Source organism: Colias philodice, chromosome 13, assembly GCF_061535455.1.
Source record: "Colias philodice isolate Cphi_HAF_F1 chromosome 13, ilColPhil1 Martin Lab GWU primary, whole genome shotgun sequence".
NCBI lineage: Eukaryota > Metazoa > Arthropoda > Insecta > Lepidoptera > Pieridae > Colias > Colias philodice.
In genome coordinates this window covers 7,777,051-7,798,208 of record NC_143098.1, presented here as the reverse complement: position 1 = coordinate 7,798,208, position 21,158 = coordinate 7,777,051, and the positions used below count along the sequence as shown (strand labels likewise).

The 21,158-nt window shown below is 33.8% G+C and overlaps 1 protein-coding gene across 3 annotated transcripts in view; it reads right to left on the bottom strand.

Moving 5' to 3' along the window:
• Lis-1 (LisH and WD40 domain-containing Lis-1) overlaps positions 1-20,566 on the bottom strand; it is a 30,048-nt gene extending 9,482 nt beyond the window's left edge. Inside the window, exons 1-3 of one of the 3 annotated variants that reach the window (XM_089702553.1) lie at positions 20,412-20,566; positions 16,112-16,245; positions 6,754-6,907 (exon numbers count right to left, since the gene is read on the bottom strand). In XM_089702553.1, the coding sequence (XP_089558679.1) occupies positions 6,754-6,907; positions 16,112-16,149 (192 nt within the window). In that variant the 5' untranslated portion in view covers positions 16,150-16,245; positions 20,412-20,566. Of the gene's footprint in view, positions 1-6,753; positions 6,908-16,111; positions 16,246-20,165; positions 20,325-20,350 lie in introns of those variants that run through there. The other 2 variants (XM_089702554.1, XM_089702555.1) reach the window with 2 other exon arrangements.
• Between the last annotated feature and the right edge of the window lie 592 nt (positions 20,567-21,158).

The window sequence follows — 21,158 nt, the reverse complement described above, 5'->3', positions numbered from 1 at the left end:
AGGTTTGGAAGATGTGAGTCACTTTTAGTTTTTATGTTAAATTCATTCAATTATGCGATCTTAAAGGTCCATAGTTCAAAACATACTCTATAAATTTATAGGCGATGTTTTCACTTTTCAGAAATGACTGAGATTCTCAATTCGAAACGCATTTCTTTATTTCATTTCGATACAAATCTGGTGCTAGAAAATTGTACGTAAATATTTTTTACTTGGTTCATTCAAATTGAAACAGAAGTTCATAAGACTTTTAAACGTTTGTTTTGTTGGCAAGACTCGTCAGGCCAATTATTATAATTCGTAGTGGCGAGTAGCGACTAATTTAATTTTGGTAGCTTTGTATTAAATTTATAAACAAACCGTGTAAAATATAGTGAATAGATAGGTAACTGGACAAGAGCTGTACGTGATTTATTGTGACAAATGATTCTAGTTTTAGCCCCACCTTAGTAGTGAAATGAATGTGAAGGATATTACTAAGGAAACCTTTATTCAATGTAGGGACACACATATGCAATTCGCTGACCGAGCTTTTGTATATGTGTGCGTCCACATTGTTTCCCCGACGCTTTCTACATTTTATTAGAATTATTATTTAGTAGTGCTTAACGGCTAGTTCTAACAACACATATATTGTGAAGAGTAATAAAGTGATTAAAGGAAAAGCATTATTATTTTGGCAACCTTGGGGGTACAGAAGCACTACTCAACATTGGTGACCCCCGACAAAGAACATCAAGAAATTCTAATACAATTAAATATTATTTTGAAGACGAAGATTTATTAGAAGAATTTAAATTTTAAATATGGCGAGGCCTACATCTAACTTTTACGGCACCCTTTCGGCGGAATTGGAGAAAATAAACATGCGCCTTTCTAACATCGAGCGCTCGCGATCACGAGCAATACATTGGCGACCCAGAACACCGTCACGCAATCATCGAGAGTCGTCAAGGTCATCTTCGAAGCGACGTCGTCCCGGCGGACCCGACTGGTTATGCAGCTACCACTTCAGGTTCCGGCAGCGCGCTCACAGGTGCATCCAGCCGTGCGCGTGGAAGAGGAACCCCAGCCCCAGCGCAGCAGCCGCCCAGCCGGAAAACTAGACAGGCAGGTGCAGACTACGGCGGAGGTCTGTACCATCACGCCGTGCAGCCGTCTCATGGTAATAGATTTAAACACTAATTTAAAATTTTTAGTAGATACCGGTGCCAATGTTTCCGTTTTGCCCGTATCTAAAAATCCATTTAAATATCATAAATTATGTCGATCAGATCTTAAATTATACGCTGCTAACGGTACAGAAATTGCAACTTATGGCATTAAATCAATTGTTTTAAACCTTAATTTAAGAAGACCGTACCGTTGGGATTTCATTTTAGCAGACGTCAAACAGCCAATATTGGGAGCTGATTTTTTAACACATCATAAATTATTAGTTGATTTGTATCGAAAAAAGTTAATTGATCAAACTACCGATTTACATGTATTAGCCTCCTTAGTTTCGTGTACGCAACAATCGCTAAATTCTGTGTGCAAAAGTCATCCGTATTACGATTTATTAAGTTTGTTTCCTGACATTACTAAACCGATGTCGTTTAAAGAAACTACATCGCATAACGTTTTACATTATATAGAGACGAGCGGCCCACCTATTCATGCTAGAGCTAGACCGTTACCCCCGGATAGATACAAAAAGGTGAAGGAAGAGTTCAGGGTTATGCAAGAATTAGGTATCTGTAGGCCTTCTAAAAGTGCTTGGGCTAGTCCGCTTCATATTGTAGTTAAAAAGAATGGCGAGTTAAGGCCGTGCGGAGATTATCGACAGCTCAACGCAATAACAAAGCCCGACAGATATCCAGTTCCGCGATTACACGACTTTACTTTTATATTGGCTAATAAGAAAATATATTCAAAAGTGGACATAAATAGAGCCTATCACTGCATAAAAGTTGCCCCATGCGATATAGAAAAAACTGCTATTATTACTCCTTTCGGACTTTTCGAATTTCCCCGTATGAGTTTTGGCCTAAGGAACGCCGCACAAACGTTTCAACGTTTTATGAACAATACCGTTTTACAAGGTCTCGATTTTTTATTTTGTTATTTAGATGACGTCATAATTGCCAGCGAAAATGAGACTTTACATCAAGAACATTTGAAGTTAGTATTCGAACGTTTCAATACATACGGCATATCTATAAACTTAAGCAAGTGTAGCTTCGGACAGTCGCGTATAGAATTCTTAGGTCACGAAGTGAGCGTAGATGGAATTAAACCGCTCAAAGATAAAGTCGAAGCCATAGTTAATTTTCCTAAACCCGTTACAGTATCGGATTTAAGACGATTTTTAGGAATGATTAATTTTTATAGACCACATTTACCTCATTTAGCGTCACATCAATGCGAACTCAATAAATATTTAGTGAATTCTAAGAAAAATGATAAATCGAAAATTATTTGGAACAATGTTAGTGAAAATGCTTTTGTGCAATGTAAGATAGGTTTACAGAATGCCGTCACATTGTCACATCCCCTTTTAGATGTTCCCTTAGCCTTGATGACCGACGCTTCCAATACCTGTATGGGTGCGGTATTGCAACAGCGAGTAAAAGGTAAGTGGATACCCCTAGGATATTTTTCCAAAAAATTTTCGCCTACCGAACAAAAGTATTCTACTTATGATAGGGAATTGCTAGCGATTTTTCAAGCTATAAAATATTTTAGGAAATTGTTTGAAGGCCGTCCTTTAACTATATATACAGATCATAAGCCTTTATGTCATGCATTTTCTAAAATAGGTAATGACAGTAAAGAAACGCCCAGAAGGACGCGACAATTACTTTTTATAAGTGAATTTACGGTCGACATACAGCATATTAGCGGTAAAGATAATATTGTAGCCGATACTTTATCGCGCGTAGAAACAATTGTTTGCCCGACTGTACTCGACTTCAACGAACTTGCTGACTCGCAAGCGAAAGACGAGTACTTGATTAATATGACACGAAGTGGGCATAGCGATAATAATGTAAAGTTTAAGAAAATGTATTTACCGACTTGTAAAAAAGGAGTATATTGCGAAGTTTCAAATAATATTATTAGACCTTATTTAACAGAATATTTTAGAAAAATTGCTTTCGATAGTGTTCACAATTTAAGTCATCCCGGTATACGTACGACGCGGAAGATGGTCACTAAACAATTTTTTTGGCCTAGTATGAATAAAGATATAGGGAAATGGACCAAAGCGTGTGTATCATGTCAAAGGTCGAAGATTTCGCGTCACGTTGTTTCAGATATAGGAAAATTCCCGGAAGTTTCGCGATTCGAGCATATTCATGTGGATTTAGTTGGTCCATTGCCGACATCTCCACAGGGATTTAGATATTTATTAACAATTATAGATAGATGTACGCGTTGGCCTGAAGCATTTCCCGTTAAAGAAATTACTGCAGACGTCGTTGCTAAGCATATTTATGAAGGATGGATAGTTAGATACGGTTGTCCCGTCCGTATTACTAGTGATCAAGGACGTCAATTTGAGTCGAGTCTATTTTTAAAGTTAATGTCATTTTTGGGTATTCATAAAATTCGTACTACGCCTTACCATCCACAAAGTAATGGCGCGGTGGAAAGATGGCATAGGTCGTTGAAAGCAGCCCTTATGGCGAGACTGCTTAGTAGTAATAAAACGTGGATAGACGAATTACCCACTGTTATGTTAGGGTTGAGAGCAGCAATACGAACTGATAGTAATGTTAGTGCCGCAGAATTGGCCTTCGGTAAAACTTTACGTTTGCCTGGCGAGTTCTACGATAGTTCTACAAATGACTGTGACGTAAACGATCCTTATAGTTTGGTAGAAAAAATCCGTGAAACAATATCTCAGTATCGCCCGACGAGAGATAAGACGAACGCAAAGAAAATATTCGTTTATTCCGATTTACAAAGTTGTAGTCACGTTTTTGTTAGAGACGATGCAGTTCACAGGTCTCTAAAACCGCCTTATGATGGTCCTTATCAAGTGTTAGAACGTAGTTCTAAAGTTTTTAAAATACAATTTCCGGATAGAGTCGCACGCATTTCCATTGACAGGTTAAAGCCAGCCTTTATTATAAAAGATGATGTTGATGTGGAAAATAATATTGTTCCACATAACACTTCTTTATCGAAGTCGGTTCAGCATGCGCCACCCATAAGCGTAACTAGGAGCGGTCGCGTAATACGACGACCCGTGCGATTCGCGATATAGAACTTTCACACAGTATTTAGCTATTGTCTTTAGTATTACGTGTATTGTAATTAAATTTATTACTTGTGTGTTATATACATTTTTTTTTTTAGAATGTAAGTTTATATTCGTTTACATGTAGCTTTTGCGTTTTATACAAATTTTTATACATATTAACAATTGTTCAATATTTGTACAACGTTTTAAAGTTACTTAATTTGTTTTTATCGTTTCATATTGTTAATCATTTCATTTTATGTTTTACGTAAATATGATTAACATTACATGGCATTGTGCATATTTTACATTTTTGTGTGCCTATTGCGAAAGAATGAAGTAATGCGATAGTTTTGTTTTTGCGCATTGAAGATGCCTATTTAGTATTTCCTGTTTTTGTACTAGATTAGTAAGTTATATCGGATTACATAGGTAATAATATGGTCACTCATTTTACATTTTTATTAAACTTTATTTATGCAAGTATTTAATCACATTCATTTATTAATCAGCTCGCAGTGGGGACAGTTCTATCTTAGCAATTAGTTTATATAATATTTGTTTTTTGTAACAACATGGGTAACTACGCAACAAAAGAGAAAACTGGAGGAGTTGCAAACGTGCAAATAGAATCCAGGAGTATAGACGATCACGTCAACACCATGGTCATCGTAATGATCATATTGGCTGTGATCGTTACGGTCATAGTTCTATTGGGCCTGCGTGGTTTTTGCCATCGCCGGATCAGGAGTTGGTTACGCCGCGAGGTGGATAAGGCCAACCAAGGACGAGCGTCCGCGACGCTAGGGCAAGCGACCCAGCCTGCGCCGCCCACTGCGGGATACGCGTAAAATAAGTAATATCGTAACGTAGTTGTAACATAAGGATAAATTCGTGTAGTGAATAGTGAGTGTGTGACCATATCGTAATCTATCTACGTAATCCGATCAATTTTAATTAGGCTAAGCCGTTTAGATGTTATATCTTTTAATGATGTAGAATTAAGAAATATTACGATTTCATATGTGTATTCAGTATTGCATTGTTATCTCATTTGTATTTTACGGTAATTTCTGTGTTTGTCTTTGTATTTTTTGGAGTGTATAATTTTTTTGAAAAAGGGGGGGAATAATGTAGGGACACACATATGCAATTCGCTGACCGAGCTTTTGTATATGTGTGCGTCCACATTGTTTCCCCGACGCTTTCTACATTTTATTAGAATTATTATTTAGTAGTGCTTAACGGCTAGTTCTAACAACACATATATTGTGAAGAGTAATAAAGTGATTAAAGGAAAAGCATTATTATTTTGGCAACCTTGGGGGTACAGAAGCACTACTCAACATTCAATAAAGTTATTTCTAACAATGTCTTGAATTACTTAAAATTGGAATTTATTTTGGTGGAAAAGTGTATTTCACGTGGGAGGCACCTTGACCTTTTTGTGAGCGCACGTCACATGTAGCGTTTAATGGCTTTGTCAGATAGGACGCGTATTTTAGCGCTGCGTAGTAGCGCTGCAGCGTCCTGTTTTAACGTCGCGCGAGGCTTCGTCAAACAGAACGCTTTAGCGCGCGTTAGGACACAGCAATTGATATTATTAAAGCTGCATGTTGTTTACATAATTATTACTTACGAACAAAACAAGGTACAGCGATATTTACTCCGGAGTCGGAAGAATTTTTTACTTACCAGTTTCATTAATTTCTTCTCCGATTTGTGCCCACAATTTTGCCTTTATTGATATATCTTTATAGTTTATATGAACTATCCTTCGTATTATATAAGCATGGATATTTTCTAACCAATTCTATAAAATTTTCGGTCATTATGCAGTATTTTATTATTATTTTACGCCTATTAACTCCGACGCTAAAATAAAATTTGTAAAAAAATACAACACCCGACGTTAAAGCGTCCTAACGCCACGACAGAGCGTTGCGTACTGCTAGCGCCGGCGCTCTGTTTGACGGTATTCTACGATGGTAGTAGAATACATCTTAGCGTCATATCGCGGCGTCAACTTAACGCTCTGACGCGCGCTAAGTACGCGTCCTGTCTGACAAAGCCTTAACGATTTTCATTCGGTGCCACATTAAACATTTATCTCACAATTTCTCCATCAGCTAGAACTATTGCAGTGAAATAAAATTGTGAAAACTTAAGAGAAGTTGAATTGTAAATTATACATCTATATAATATTTACATGCACCAAAAAACTATTTTGGTCCATGGTATTTATTATACCTATACTTAATTTTTTGTTTGGAAACGCAAAAGTTTTAATTAATCTCTAAATAATATTCGTTAAGCTTTAAGATCTACAACTTTAAAATAACGTATTATTATTGAAAATACAGAATAGTAAATAGATAGACCTATTATGATTTTGTGATCTATGATATAACTCACTCGTTAAGGCAGATGGTTGTAAACTTTACCCACGGAGGGTTGGAGCTATGCAACGTGTTTTTCTATACATTGTGTAATATAATTACAACATAGCTAATTGAAGTTACCTTCTTCTGTAACCTGATAACGGACGTCCACTTCTTCTCGAGAAGTCCCCCGAACTTGCGGTCCATTTCGCCGCTCATGTCGGCTTCCTTTTTGAACGCTTCCAGCGCGTCCGTGTAGCCATTGCTGCCGAGGTAATCAGCGATAGCTTTGTTTCTGAAATAACATAAGATACATCACGTCAAATTCCAAAAAAATGTACGGTAATAAAAAAAATACGCTGGTAATCCTAGTACTTATTATACTTTAAGAGGATGAAAAATTGCCTTTATTTTGAGGCATGTTTATCAAAATGTATGCGAATTTCGTAAGCTGACATCTGAAAGCATGTCGAACTTGCCCTAAATAGATAGAGATGCCCTTGTACACGAGACATGCGGATAATGCACATTTATCCGATAAATGTTTATGCTGTTACACAAGTCAGAAGTACTATTTATTCGTAGTTTTTAAATTAATTTACAAACAGGAGGTACTTATTTCAATGATGAATAAATAGAAAGGCTTTCATAGATAACAAGCAGATCAAATTTTGATTATCATTGTAGAATATTTGTTATGACGCGTCGGTAGGTACTAAACATTATTTAATTATTCTACAGGATATCAATTATTTTAAGCGCTAATGATTCGTTATATCATAAAACCAATATTTTTTATTTAAGACGCAGCCTTTTTTGTCTGTGAAATTGTTTCGTATTGAATAATTTAATATGAGCCCATTAATGTCAACATTAATTCTGTCAAAGTCGAAAGACACACCTGCTATTTCTGGCAGCTGAAAACAAAAATGTTAATTACGCAGAACCACATGGCTAAAGGTGGACAGACGACCTGATCAAAGTGGCGGGGAGCCGCTGGAGTCAGGCCGCTGGTGATCGGTCGTTATGGAAATCTTTGGGGGAGGCCTATGTCCTGCAGTGGACGTCTTAAAAGGCTGGAACGGAACGGAACGGAACATGGCTAAAGGTATAAACAATAACTCCAAGGTACTTATTGCACGCCTCATAAGCGAAGCGTTGAGGTGGGTACTACTGTCGCTTCGCGCAAAACATCTGATTTTTCAAACTTAAAATGTCTTTATGTATCATACATTGCACTTGTAAGATAATACATACACACACATATTAAGAAAAAACACTATTTTTAACGTTCATGATATTTTTGATGTCATTTTTGTTATTTAAACTAGTTAAAAAACAGTTTAAAAAAGTTCTGTCTTGGACGTCCGTGTGTCTGTATGTGCGGATCCTTTTTCTTGTTAACACGATAGCGACCGAAATACTTAACTAATCGAGTCTTTTTTTTTCTCTTACGCTTGAGTATGCTCAGGAATAGAACCCTTTCATTTTTCAGGGTCTGATTCGATGTGGTTTAATTGTTATTAAATAAACAAAAATAATAATTAATAAATATTTATTAAAAAAAAATTATGAGGCGTGCACTTTTGGATTTTCCAAATTATTTCACTAAATGCCACTAAAAGTGTTTCAAACCACGAGATGTTATGTTGTTAAATTCACATTTAGATATCGAGATGGTTAAAACATTAATGTAGGTACATTAATAGCAGTTGATACTAAATCTTTCAAACGTTAAAATACATGTTGCAAAGCACTTGCAAACTTTCAAATAGAAATAAATGATCGACGCTTACAAGAATCCATTCGGTATGAATTAATTATATCGAAAATCAATTGAAGGCTACCTACTATGCTACGAAGCTACGATACTAGTTAGATGTATTTACTTTTCTATACAAAATGGAGCAAAATTTTACTTTCATCTTTTGTTTTTCATCAAAAATTCAATTTTGATATCTATGATATAATATTAAACAATTTGCACAAGAAACTAATGATATAGCTATCATAATTTGGGCATCCGTGCGTTTCGTATAATCGTCAGATGAATGAAGTTTAATTTCTCGCTTGTTTAATATGTCTACTGGTGAAACTAAATCGATTGCAAAGACAATCAGCGTCGCGGGTGTCCCTATTGTTCGCGTGGGAGTAATCAAGTTAGACCTTTTATTTTCTGCAAGTGAAAAGATTCACATTTCGCAACGTTGACAGTGAATCGTACAATATCTATATCAGTTCGTCAAAGAAAGTCTCCGCGGAGAGGCTGTGTATACTTGTTAGCTTTTGACGTAACGTAACCAAATTGAAGAAGCAACCGATTATCCATGCTCACGAGTCACGGCTTCGGGAAATTGATTCCTCAACTGCTATTTATTGCTTTGACTATTGTATAATACAATCACTGTCGATTGGAGCATAGAAAGTTTCATATTTACATTTTATTGTCCCTAATCGGTAAATAAACTTAGTGCTAATCAGCGCTATACATATTATGAAAATTGTGAAAAATATAAACATGAAGAGTTCAACGTTCGAACATGATTAACTACTAGTCAGTGTCATATTACATAAGAAAAAGACAAACCACATGCGTGGATTCCTTTGTATTGTAAGAAATACACTTTTCTATTATTAGACTACGCAGAGTTCTTTTAATATATCTATTGCATAGTAACAATAATACTCGACGAGTATTGTACCATAGCTAGATAATAATTTACAGATTATAGATACCTAATGCTGGATACATGACACCAGAGTATCTTTCAAAGGTAAAGATTATGTTTATAAAGTTTCATCAATTTACTCGAAGTCGCCAGATGGCTAACGTGAATTACCCCGCGAAAGTGGTTCTGTATATGTAATATGTATACCCTGTATATATAATCCTGAGAAAATTACTTTCACAAAGCAATTCCACGTATGCTAGAGGGAAACTTTTGACTAATTACAAGTACGTACCTACGCGCTACGTTAGTTCCCCAACTTTTACACACATTTCATTATCGACGTAAAATACTCGTTATCAATAATAATATCCATGGCCACAACCATCAATAGTACTCGATAAGATTAATCGCATTATGATAGTCAAGTTTATATATATGGATTTTTACAAAACCTTCTGAAATACAAATAGCTCAAATCATAAGCCTTCATAGCTACTAGGTAGCTAACTTGTATTTGTTTAAGGTACGCCAAATAAATGTTAAATATTTAACTACAAACATTTCGTGTATGTGAACTATCCAATACAATTAAGTTTCATCATCGCCGTGGGCAGATTGTAACAGAGACATAATGTAAACAATTTGACGCACGAGGAACGTAGAAATTACAATGTAAATCAGAACGAACATAGCATAGTTTATACTGGCCCCGCAATTTGAATGTCTAGTGGAGTAATATAATACAAATATAAACAGCATTAATTAAAATTCAGGAAGGTAATAAGTACGCATAAAGATGAGATTCAATAAAAGCCTTAAATGCGCAGATAAAATTATCGATTATCACGTTATCAGATTTACCATAGAAATCTAAATAACTAGGATTATAAACCAATATGAGAAACATCTGAATTCTGAACATAATATTTTGATGACGCATGTTTGGGATATCTTATGTCACGATTAAGTGACTGCGTATAACAATAAGTAACTCATTAGTTTCGTTTTAATTATTAGTTTGGTCTCTTTATTTCTATATATATAAGTAAATATTGTATAGAGATAAACAATAAAACAATGTTAAAAATACATTACAATAGAATAGATTTTAAATAAATATATTCCCCTCCCCTTAAAGGTTTAGACCGCCTGCGCCGAGTTCCGCACGTCAAACAAGGCAATACAAACAAAGAAACAAACTAGAACGAGCCGTAATTAGTCGCATCGCTATGAAAAGCACGTAGCGTTTTACAATTTACATAGTCACGTGATGTGAAATGTAACCTTTTACAGCCGATTGTTTCCGAAAAAGTTAGTTACGTCGAGGTGAAGTGTTTCTGTTGGCCAACGACCATGTTGCAACATCCGTATTTAACCTTATTCGCGCTCGCCCAAATTGAATTTCAAGTTTCCTTTATACGCGGTTTTTTAATGAGATGACATTGTCAGTATCACCAGTATTTAAATAATATTAATCCGAGTTACGTAAAAGCCCAACGCCATTAGCGAAGTTATTACTCCGGTGCCCAATATTGCGCTGGGCCTTTCTTTGTACCTTCTGTAAAATGAATTTCTTAATTAATTTTGAATTTTAATTAAATTTATGTGCGAAACAAAACAATCAATTTGTGTCTTTCGATAATGAAGAATATTGAACTATTAAAATGTACATAGTACATCTGAGAGAAGCAGTCTCACATTAATATGTTCATTTTACTTACATAAACTGCCTTCCTATGTTTACATATAAAATATCGAATGATATTTCAGGATAAATAAGATTATATTTTTTATAACACTGATCTTTTAAAGTCTCCCAGTCAATGAATATACCAAGGAAATTTTTCATATTATCATAGGAATGAACAGACACATTTATAGTCGTCTATATATCTTATTCAAATCACATAAGCCAAATCGCACCTTATATTTACTATCATTATCGATAACAATAATATATTTCGTACAAACGTTTCCGCCTTAAATATGTGTTACGTGTGCGTTTATTTATAAAACAATATTAATTCAAGGTTTGTTTAACGTAAGCAATATCAAGACTTGAAAGATGAATAGACGATATTCGTTTTGTTTATTTAACAGGTTGTTGGGTGTATCTTTAGAGAATAATATATTATCTTCTTGAATAAACTCGCATATAATACGCAATATCACCCCATTTACGGCTTTCAAGTTATCTATTAATTGAAATTTGATATAAGAAGGGTGATCCGTGATATGTTGTACTAAAGTTACGATCAGCATGCTTATTTTTATGTAGGCACCATTGCCACAAAATAACAACATACAGGTTACATAAGAACCCTACACTTACATTTTACGAATATTTTAAATGAACCTTAAAATCAGTTCATATCCTTTAATTAGTTAGACGCAACATATCAATTACGTCGCATTTAAAACAAAACGGCGATATTAAAGCTTGGCCGTGGAGCGAAAGATACAAACATCCATAAAATGCAGGGGATGAAGAGGGAAGCCTCCTACGTTCCGCGTATCGATCGCGTTTAGGCGCCGGCTGGCGACGTCAAAACTGAGCTGCGTCATTGCGATTCCCCTTCGCGAGCTTATTTATATCTCGCCACGGCCTACGGGGACTTCGTCGTCCTTTGCGATGACAGAATAATTATAGGTGACACAAAAATGGGGTGTTATTTTACAAATTTGCAATGCTCAATTATTCATTTCAATAGTAGTAAAATCTATAAGGGAAAAAGACGCGTGAGATTTTGTTCAACATTCTGCATAGCATGATAGATCATAGAACTAAGAAACACTTAATTTTAGAATTTTGCGCAATATGTTAATATTAATTCTAACCTATTTTAAAATACAACCTTCGTAATACATGAGCTAAGTATTTTTTTTTTCGAGAATGAGCCACAAAATAAATATACGGGAGAACATTGGAAATTATAATATCCAAAAAGAGAGATAGAAATAAGTGATGAATATTAAACAGATGTTTAGCATAGTTAGTGGTATACAACTTCTGCCGCAATAGATTTACTTTCAAGTTCATTCATAGAGCAGGAAATAAATAGTCAGAACGTTGTACCATAAATGTAGATAATAATATAAATTCAAGCTGACGTCTGTCGGGAGGTGAATTCCATTAAAGGCATAGCGCAGGCTGTATATTAAAACATGGTCATACATAAAAGAGGATATAATATGCATAGCGCAGTTTACAGCATGCAGCAGAATAGCTATATCGACGACCGGTGGACTGCATTCCACACGATCTTGGCAACCGGCGAACAACGGGTCTTGGACCTTAAAATGACTTACAAGTTTAGTTTCTAGATGATGGGAATTGGGAACACACCTTAGCCATTATCTAGGTAATAGAAACTTGCGCAAATTATCCCATCCTCGAGAACCGAGCTTAATGTATCAATTATTTATACATTAATGTTCCTCAGAACGATAAGAGTAAAACACATTAACCTGTAAGTAACATTTCATGACCCCTTGCTCATACCAACTTAGTAGAGGAACAACTTGGTAATTGGTAATTTATTACAAAGCCGGTAACTATCAGTCATGATTTAACTAAGATCCTAAAACACTAATGTGACAAATCCGATGACTCATGTATGTTTTACACATTTACGTAATAAGTATTATGTTACCTATACGAAAGATCTATGACCGAATACAGCACTCGAATTGAAGGCTTTACAAATGAATGAAATATATGTTCAAACAAATTGAGCTTTAGTCAAGATTATGCAGTTATTAATTTCAGCATAGACCATAGTAGGTATATATTATAAAGACCAAACTTATTAAGGTATACATAGGTTGAAATTTGAAAACTTCTTCTGCAGATATTTTGTAGTATATTATAACCTTTTAAGTTATGCTAACAGTTCACATAGCATTTACATATCAAATGTTAGTTTCAAATGTTGATTAAAATATTTGGATATTAGTGGACCGCTTTCTATCATATCTTATACGAAGTTGCATAAGAAAGATTACGATCTTGATCGATTATGGTAATAAAGTATGACGCAATTTTTTCTATAGTCAAATGTTAGAGACTTCTCGTTTGATCGTTCTGTGTGTTTACAAAGATTAGAAACATGGGCAAATAGATCAATGTGCTTTCGAATGTCACTGTGAAGATAATATTTAATCAATAATTTGATAGCAATTTTAATTTACTTAATTTATATTCACACAGACAAAATATAAATTTAATTAAACAGGTGAAATGTGTTGGTACTGATTAATAAACTATACTGAAAATCAATAAAAGTGTTATAAAATATTTTATTTTTTAAACAATCTCGAAGTAATAAACAAAATTAATAGCAAAGGTAGATACTATTTATTTACTATTTGCAATTCATCAAGTGGAATTTATTTCCTTAATAATAACAGAAGTACCTATCTACCCGATTATTAGGATCGTAAAGCTTTATAAATTCAAGCTGCAAAATCGAGTCAATACCAAAAGTTTGTCTCCAGTCCGGTTTAGCCAGAATGCTTCGCTTTTATTGTCAATGCAAATATACGTAAGATGAAATCATCGCAGAAATAAAAACAAAATGTGATGTAACACTGTATGTGAAACCAGAGCAAACCAACAGGTTAAAGAGCCAGTGGATATAATTTGGGTCAACCTATAAAACACAGCTGTAAGAATAACAATAATGAAACTTTAATCAAAGAGTATTGTATTCGAAGTGGTTTTAAATAGTTGTTTTTAATCGAGAACTATGGACAATGGCCTCGTATCATAACACAGTGAATTAATATGTGGAATGCGGAATGATCCTCCGATAATCAAAATTGCCGATCAGAGAAATGCGGATGAGCTAGGTCAATACTCAATACTCAATTCAAACAGGTTTTAAAATGCATCGATATTCGTTATAAAACTATTTAGATATTTCAGGAAATAAAATGTATGACACTGTTTTAACAATTCGACAGTTATAAAGCATATCTAAGAAAAAAGTAAACAATTTATAACTGAAAAATGTCTATCTTATGCAATTTGCCAAACTTGTTTGAAACTCACAAAAACCAGTCAAAATGTATGTTTACGGTCACACAAATAGTAGAATGAACGTGATAATTTTAACAGAACTATTAAACGTCTTAGATTAGGTCGTGCTTTTCCTTTCACTTTGCCCCAGACGAGTCCGAAGAGTATGTAAGGTATTAGAGTAAGGAGCATAGACAGGTCACGACACAATGCAAAACGAGTACCGAGATAAAGAATGGCCAGCAATATCTCATTAACACTTATTTATAATACTTATTATAAGCATTTTAAGCGAACGTTAATTGCAATAACACAATAACAGTAATATAAACAATAATAAATCGAACGATCTATTAGGTTGTTAAAGGTTTGTTGGCTTGCGATGCGATATTTCAGTAACAATAGAATTATGTTTTGTTTATTGCAGTACCTACCGGGATAGAAAAATATGCGATATTAATCTATTGATAAAGGCCATTAAGATATAGGTACCTACACGGCCTCGTTTCCCACTGCATAGGATAGAAGTAACAATGATGGGATTTCTAGATTTGTGAAGAAAGTTGATACACTACCGACAGCAGCTTTGTCGGGGAGGTCAACGACATGAAATTATAAGAACACTGTTACTTTCAAAGGTTATGTGACGTGTAGGGCGCTCGCGTGAACACCTTTTGGTTCAAGATAAAAAAGAAATGCCTTTTGAAACTCATGTATAGTTAAACGCGAGAAGAAAACCAGAATCAAATAAAAGATTAATTAATAAAGTAGATCAGATAGGATTTATATTTAGGTATAATGTTTTATGATACACGCCTTCAAGTTTGAAATAACGTTAATAAAAAAATAACTTCTCTTTTTAGTGGTGGCTAAAAATTGGAAATATGTTACATATAAAAATAATAAAAAGAAACTATGATCAATGATCTAATCGGATCGTAATTATATGCATTCTCAATCGTTCCGAAGGAAATTAAATAGCTCCAAATACAAATTAGGCACAATTCGATTTTGTTTACACTGTTTATAGATTTGATACTGATCATGTCTTTAGATATAAAAATAAAACGAAGACAGGTAGGTACTTTCAGGTTCTCAAACATCCGTTTCCGGCCAAGTTTGTAAGACACAAATTAGTCAAAAAAAACCTGTATTCGTTGGCTTATCAAAGTAAATTATAATATACGTATTTAAAATTATTTTCTATTTTTTATGCGCCCATCTTGTGGTATTTTTTTCTTTACGTTATTATTTTGTTTTTTGATTCAATTGACGAATTTGCGATTTAGGTAAAAGAATAATGAAGAGAAGGAATAAGATTTGTTGCCATTATTTTTTTGTTCAGTTAGACATAATGGTACCTATGTACTAAAATGCAAGTTTAGTGTATTTGTTGATCCAAACGATTATTTCATACATTTTCGATCAAAAGTTACTTTCATATTACAAAAACAATAAGGTCGAAACGTAAACTTTGTCTTTTAACCCATTGACCACCGTAAGGCCCGATCGGGGCGCGACACAATAGATTTTCTATTGTGTCTGTGATTCCGAGGACTGATGGATTAATGAAGGTATACTAAAATTTTAAAAGAACCACTAAACTTTGGTTATCACGAATATTTCATAACAAACACATTTTATTTTATTATTATCCCACTCAATTTCAACATCCCAAAACTTTTATGAGTGTAACAAAAGTGTCATAATTGCAATAATTTACAATCCCATAAAAGGGCATATACATAATGAAGAAAGCGAGCTGATTTTGTTATTATGAAAAAACCGGTTAAAAAGATGCACTCACAGCTCCTCGCGTTGCCGTTGTGACAACACCATTTTCATCGTGGTCGGGTGACGCTGAGGCGGTCCCGGAGTTCACTGCTGCAGTATCAGAGATTCACGCGGGCGTCGCCGGGAGCGCCGTTGCCATTATCACACCTTTGAACAAACAACATCTTTGTAGATGCGAATTACGATACTACTAGTAGTAGAACAAGTAGCATACACTTCTGTGAAATATTATTTAGTTAATTTTTTGTAATATTTACAATGACTATATGGGAATTTTGGTAAATATCAATATACTTAGGTATTTAAACACATATTTTTTTATCATATAAAACTTATGGAGGAATGATATTTATATGACAGATATTTATTTCATTTCTCTGAAATAAATGTAAGATAATTCTAGAAATGAAATGAATGAATGACAAAATATATAATTTGAAAAAATTTACTTAACTGGGTATAGATAATTATTTGAGAGAACTTATTTTAAATATGTATACACTAATACAATAACTCAAGAAAATCTCTATATATATCAATACCCTAAGACCAACAGGAGCGGAGCCACGCAGGTGAAACTGCGAAGCGCAGCTAGTAACAAATAATTTTTGATGAGGTTTTTGAGATTTTTAAAATCCTAAATTCAAATATACAGGGTGTCCCAAGAAGTATGGATGAACTGAAGCCAGGAGGTAGAGGACCTAGAGGGCTATCCGAATCACCCCCATGTGTGTTATGCGATTTTTCGTAGTTTCGGAGTTATGACTCTTTTTTCAATTTTTCACCTATCGCCGAGTACGATGATATTTTCACACATGGTGACGTCAACTATTGCGCTAGATGCTTGATTTTTTTTGTGTGCTAAGCTGAAAGATAGGCCAATTCAGTATGGTAACACTTACTATCGTTAGATCTTTGAATGGAATAAAAAAAAGAATTAAATGCCAAGAAAGATAAAATTTTCCAGTATGTTCACAACTTCAAGGGCCCATAAAAAAATAAAATCACATAAGAAAAGTTTTCCGTTTGGCTTTTAAAAACTTGCTCTATCTATCAGGTAGCTACCCTGAAAATTTCATTTTATTATTCAGAAGGCTTCAATCGAAAAATTGAAATCTAAATGTGGTAAGTGCAAAAATTTTATTAACATGATGATCATTAAAACCAATAAATAGGTGTTTAGTTACCAGATTTTTTTTTAAAATAACCCCGCTGTTGCTCAATGCAAGTGCGACATCACCGTAAAAAGTTGTCTATTAAATGTCTTTATGCCCTTTTATAATTTTAAATGGTTTCTTCTGCTACTATGAATTTCCGGGCTATTTCGTCCAAATTGTAGCAGTCTCTCGGGGTCATTTTAAAAAATTCTGGTAATTAAACACCTATTTATTGGTTTTAATGATCATCATGTTAATAAAATTTTTGCACTTACCACATTTAGATTTCAATTTTTCGATTGAAGCCTTCTGAATAATAAAATGAAATTTTCAGGGTAGCTACCTGATAGATAGAGCAAGTTTTTAAAAGCCAAACGGAAAACATTTTTTATGTGATTTTATTTTTTTACGGGCCCTTGAAGTGGTGAACATACCGGGAATTTTTACCTTTCTTGGCATTTCATCCTTTTTTTTATTCCATTCAAAGATCTAACGATAGTAAATATTACCATACTGAATTGGCCTATCTTTCAGCGTAGCACACAAAAAAAAATCAAGCATCTTCCGCAATAATTGATGTCACCATGAGTGAAAATATCGTCGTACTCGGCGATAGGTGAAAAATTGAAAAAAGAGTCATAACTCCGAAAATACGAAAAATCGCATAACATACATGGGGGTGATTCGGATAGCCCTCTAGGTCCTCTACCTCCCAGCTTCCGTTCATCACTACTTTTTGGGACACCCTGTATGTGGGGATGGTGTAAATAAAAACGCCAAATAAAGCTAATTATGAAATACATCTTAATATTTTATCCTATTCCCACACATTTTTGAAATAAGTGTGTCTGTTGGTTGAAATAACGGTACTTTATTTGTGCTCTTTTATTTTAAAGATCTTAGTGTAAAATTTATTTAAAGTTCTAGTATCACCACATAGTACAAAAAACAGATTTGCTTTCTGTCTGTCGGGCCCTGTGTATTTATAGATATAAAAAAAACTTCATAAACTTCATATAATAACATTAATATTTTGGGAAATAATTTCCATTATATTAAATATAAAATAAATATGCATATACATTATAATATAACACAATATTTAAATTTTACAGCCTAACATAAATCATAATTTTTCCCTTACCAAATACTTTTTGTTTCAAAATGAAATATCCATTTTTGATAAAGGAAGATAAGATACAAATGATTTCAAAATACAGTAGAACTCCAATTATCCGAACTCCGACTATCCGAATCGCCGATTATTCACAAAAAATTGTCCAAAAAAAGTCAAAGTGCGCTATTATTCTTCCCCCCACGAAGCCAGTGTTTGCGCGTCCAAGTCTAGACTTGACTTGTTGTGCTTACACTGACTTGAGATGTTTAAAAAACAATGATTTTTATTTCTAAACTTGTACATAAGTAGGTACATTTTATTTATATATTTAAAACATGTGAAAATTTCATGTTTCTTTCATTTAATTCAATAAAAATATAGTGCAATATCAAAACGTAGCTTTTATTCTCTCCAATTGCAAATTTAAAAAAAAATCCGATTATCCGAATATTTGATTATCCGAATGGGTCCCGGTCCCCATTAATTCGGATAATTGGAGTTCTACTGTAGTAACAATTATCTATCTGATCTATATTTTAATAATTGGAATAATTGATCATTATGTATAGATCAATAATAGTTTGCAAATCTATCTATAAATAATGTGTTTATAAGACATTTGCTGTGCTCCGCGGTTACACCTGCATGGCTCCGCATCTGTTGGTCTTAGCATTATGATATATAGCCTATAGCCTTCCTTGATAAATGGGCTATCTATGAACATTATTTACTTTGGTTAGATTTAGTGCACATGCCATTTAAAAAAAACAAATTAAGTATTTAATAAATTATTCCAATTTACTAATTTCACAATGGGTTTTAATTTATGACATATAATGCAGTTGTTACAATTTTATATGTATTGTTTCATAATTATTAAGTTTCCACATAAAGTTGACTTTTTTTCTCACATAGTGCAAGGGATAGAAGGGTTTTATTTTTTTCATAAATAATTATCAACATAGTACAGGCAAAACAACAAATATTGCAAGTTTGCAATTTTCTAACTTTAAAGAAATATTTAAGAAACATATTTTATTAATTTTGAAGTATACATTACTCACTTAACTAAACAATACCAAGAAACACTGTGTGTGAATGTAATAATATGTTATCTTTAACTTTATTTTGTGAGTTTTTAATTCTATTACAAATTTGGACAGCTCTAAATAGTGAATTGTTTACATTCGGCTTAATGGATCAGTTTCATTGATTACCTCAATCACTTTTTTGGCTTCTTGTAATAAGAAATTTTAAGAAACTATGGCTTCTATGTCAAGGATAAATTTATCAATATTTTAGCTTAATTACACAATGATCTGGTCAACAACCTCTAGCAATTATTAGGTGGAATTAATTCATTTATATTATATAACAATTGCTGATAATTCAAATCTTTTGTGGTGTAGATAACTAGAGATAGTCATTTAAATTGAATAGTTAAAAATTATGTTATAAGATCAATATTGAATATTAAACAACTTATTTAATTTACTTATAATCTCATAACTTTGAAGGATTAAGATTATGATATTGGCTTAATAAATTCAATATGATGCAGTTAGCATCAATATTATAAACGAGCCAGCTACAGTAGTTTATTTTGCCTCTATATATTTGATAATTACCAAGTCACAGCTGATTTGGATGATCAATAAGTAATGAAACAGCTTCTTCTCTTTTAAAGGCCTATTGCATATGATTACATTACTTATTGAACTGCGAATTATAAATTAAGAATTACGTGTGCGAGAAAATAATAAATAATGAGAAATTTATACGAAATGACTCACAAATTAAACGTCAAAAAGAAGGGTCTGTCATTTGCCACATCAACGAAAATAGGACATTATTTTAAAATATGCAGAAGCCAAATATATGACAGAATTTTCTTATATCCTCAATATCTTCTCACAAGGTGTCCACGATTTTTTGAAGAAAATTGGCAAATAGCAGAACGGCCATATTGAACGGTTACCGTAGCAATCTAAAGAACGGTTGTCCGAATATGCACGAAGTGTTGAAAATTCTATACTCACGAATAGTGAAAGCACTTTATTTTCACTGATTTTGTTCAAATATCACACACTTATATCACACTTATCACTATGTCTCGGGACAGAAAACGGTTTTCAATGCAATGGCTCAAACTCACTGATCACTACTCGATAAACTACAATGTCCAATCGCAATTTTTTTCTCCTTTCAAAGTTTACTTAAGTGTTCAACGCCATCTGTTAGACAAGTTTAGAAATGCAATTCTATTGTTATGCTGGCAACACCATTTAACCATCAATTATCTGTCAAGAAAACGTTTGTAAGGGCGCATGTTCAAATGTACTGAAAGCAACGCGTAAACAGCTTAGTAATCAGCAATGAAACGGACGAAACAAGGGATGACGGATCCATATTTTTAATAAACTCTCACTGATAACCTGATAACTATCAGAATCGCCGAATATTTTAGAAATAAAACATTCCAGCGCAAGCTATGACATTATGGGTTACGAACAAATATATTTTTTTTATGGGAAAAACGATACGACACCTATTTTTTTTTAATTTCGGCAATCATATCATAAAATTGCTGCATTGCGACGTGGAAGCAATTCTGAGGCCGCCTGTCTTGCAGGTGGAAACGCGGAATTAGAGCGTATACGCACTATGCGGGTAGCCGCATTGCGGGTAGCCGTCCGGCTGACCGCAAGCACAATTATGTACGTAATATTCATTTCTATGCGCACTGCGATGCGGCTACCGCAGACCGCACAGTGCGCATAGAAATG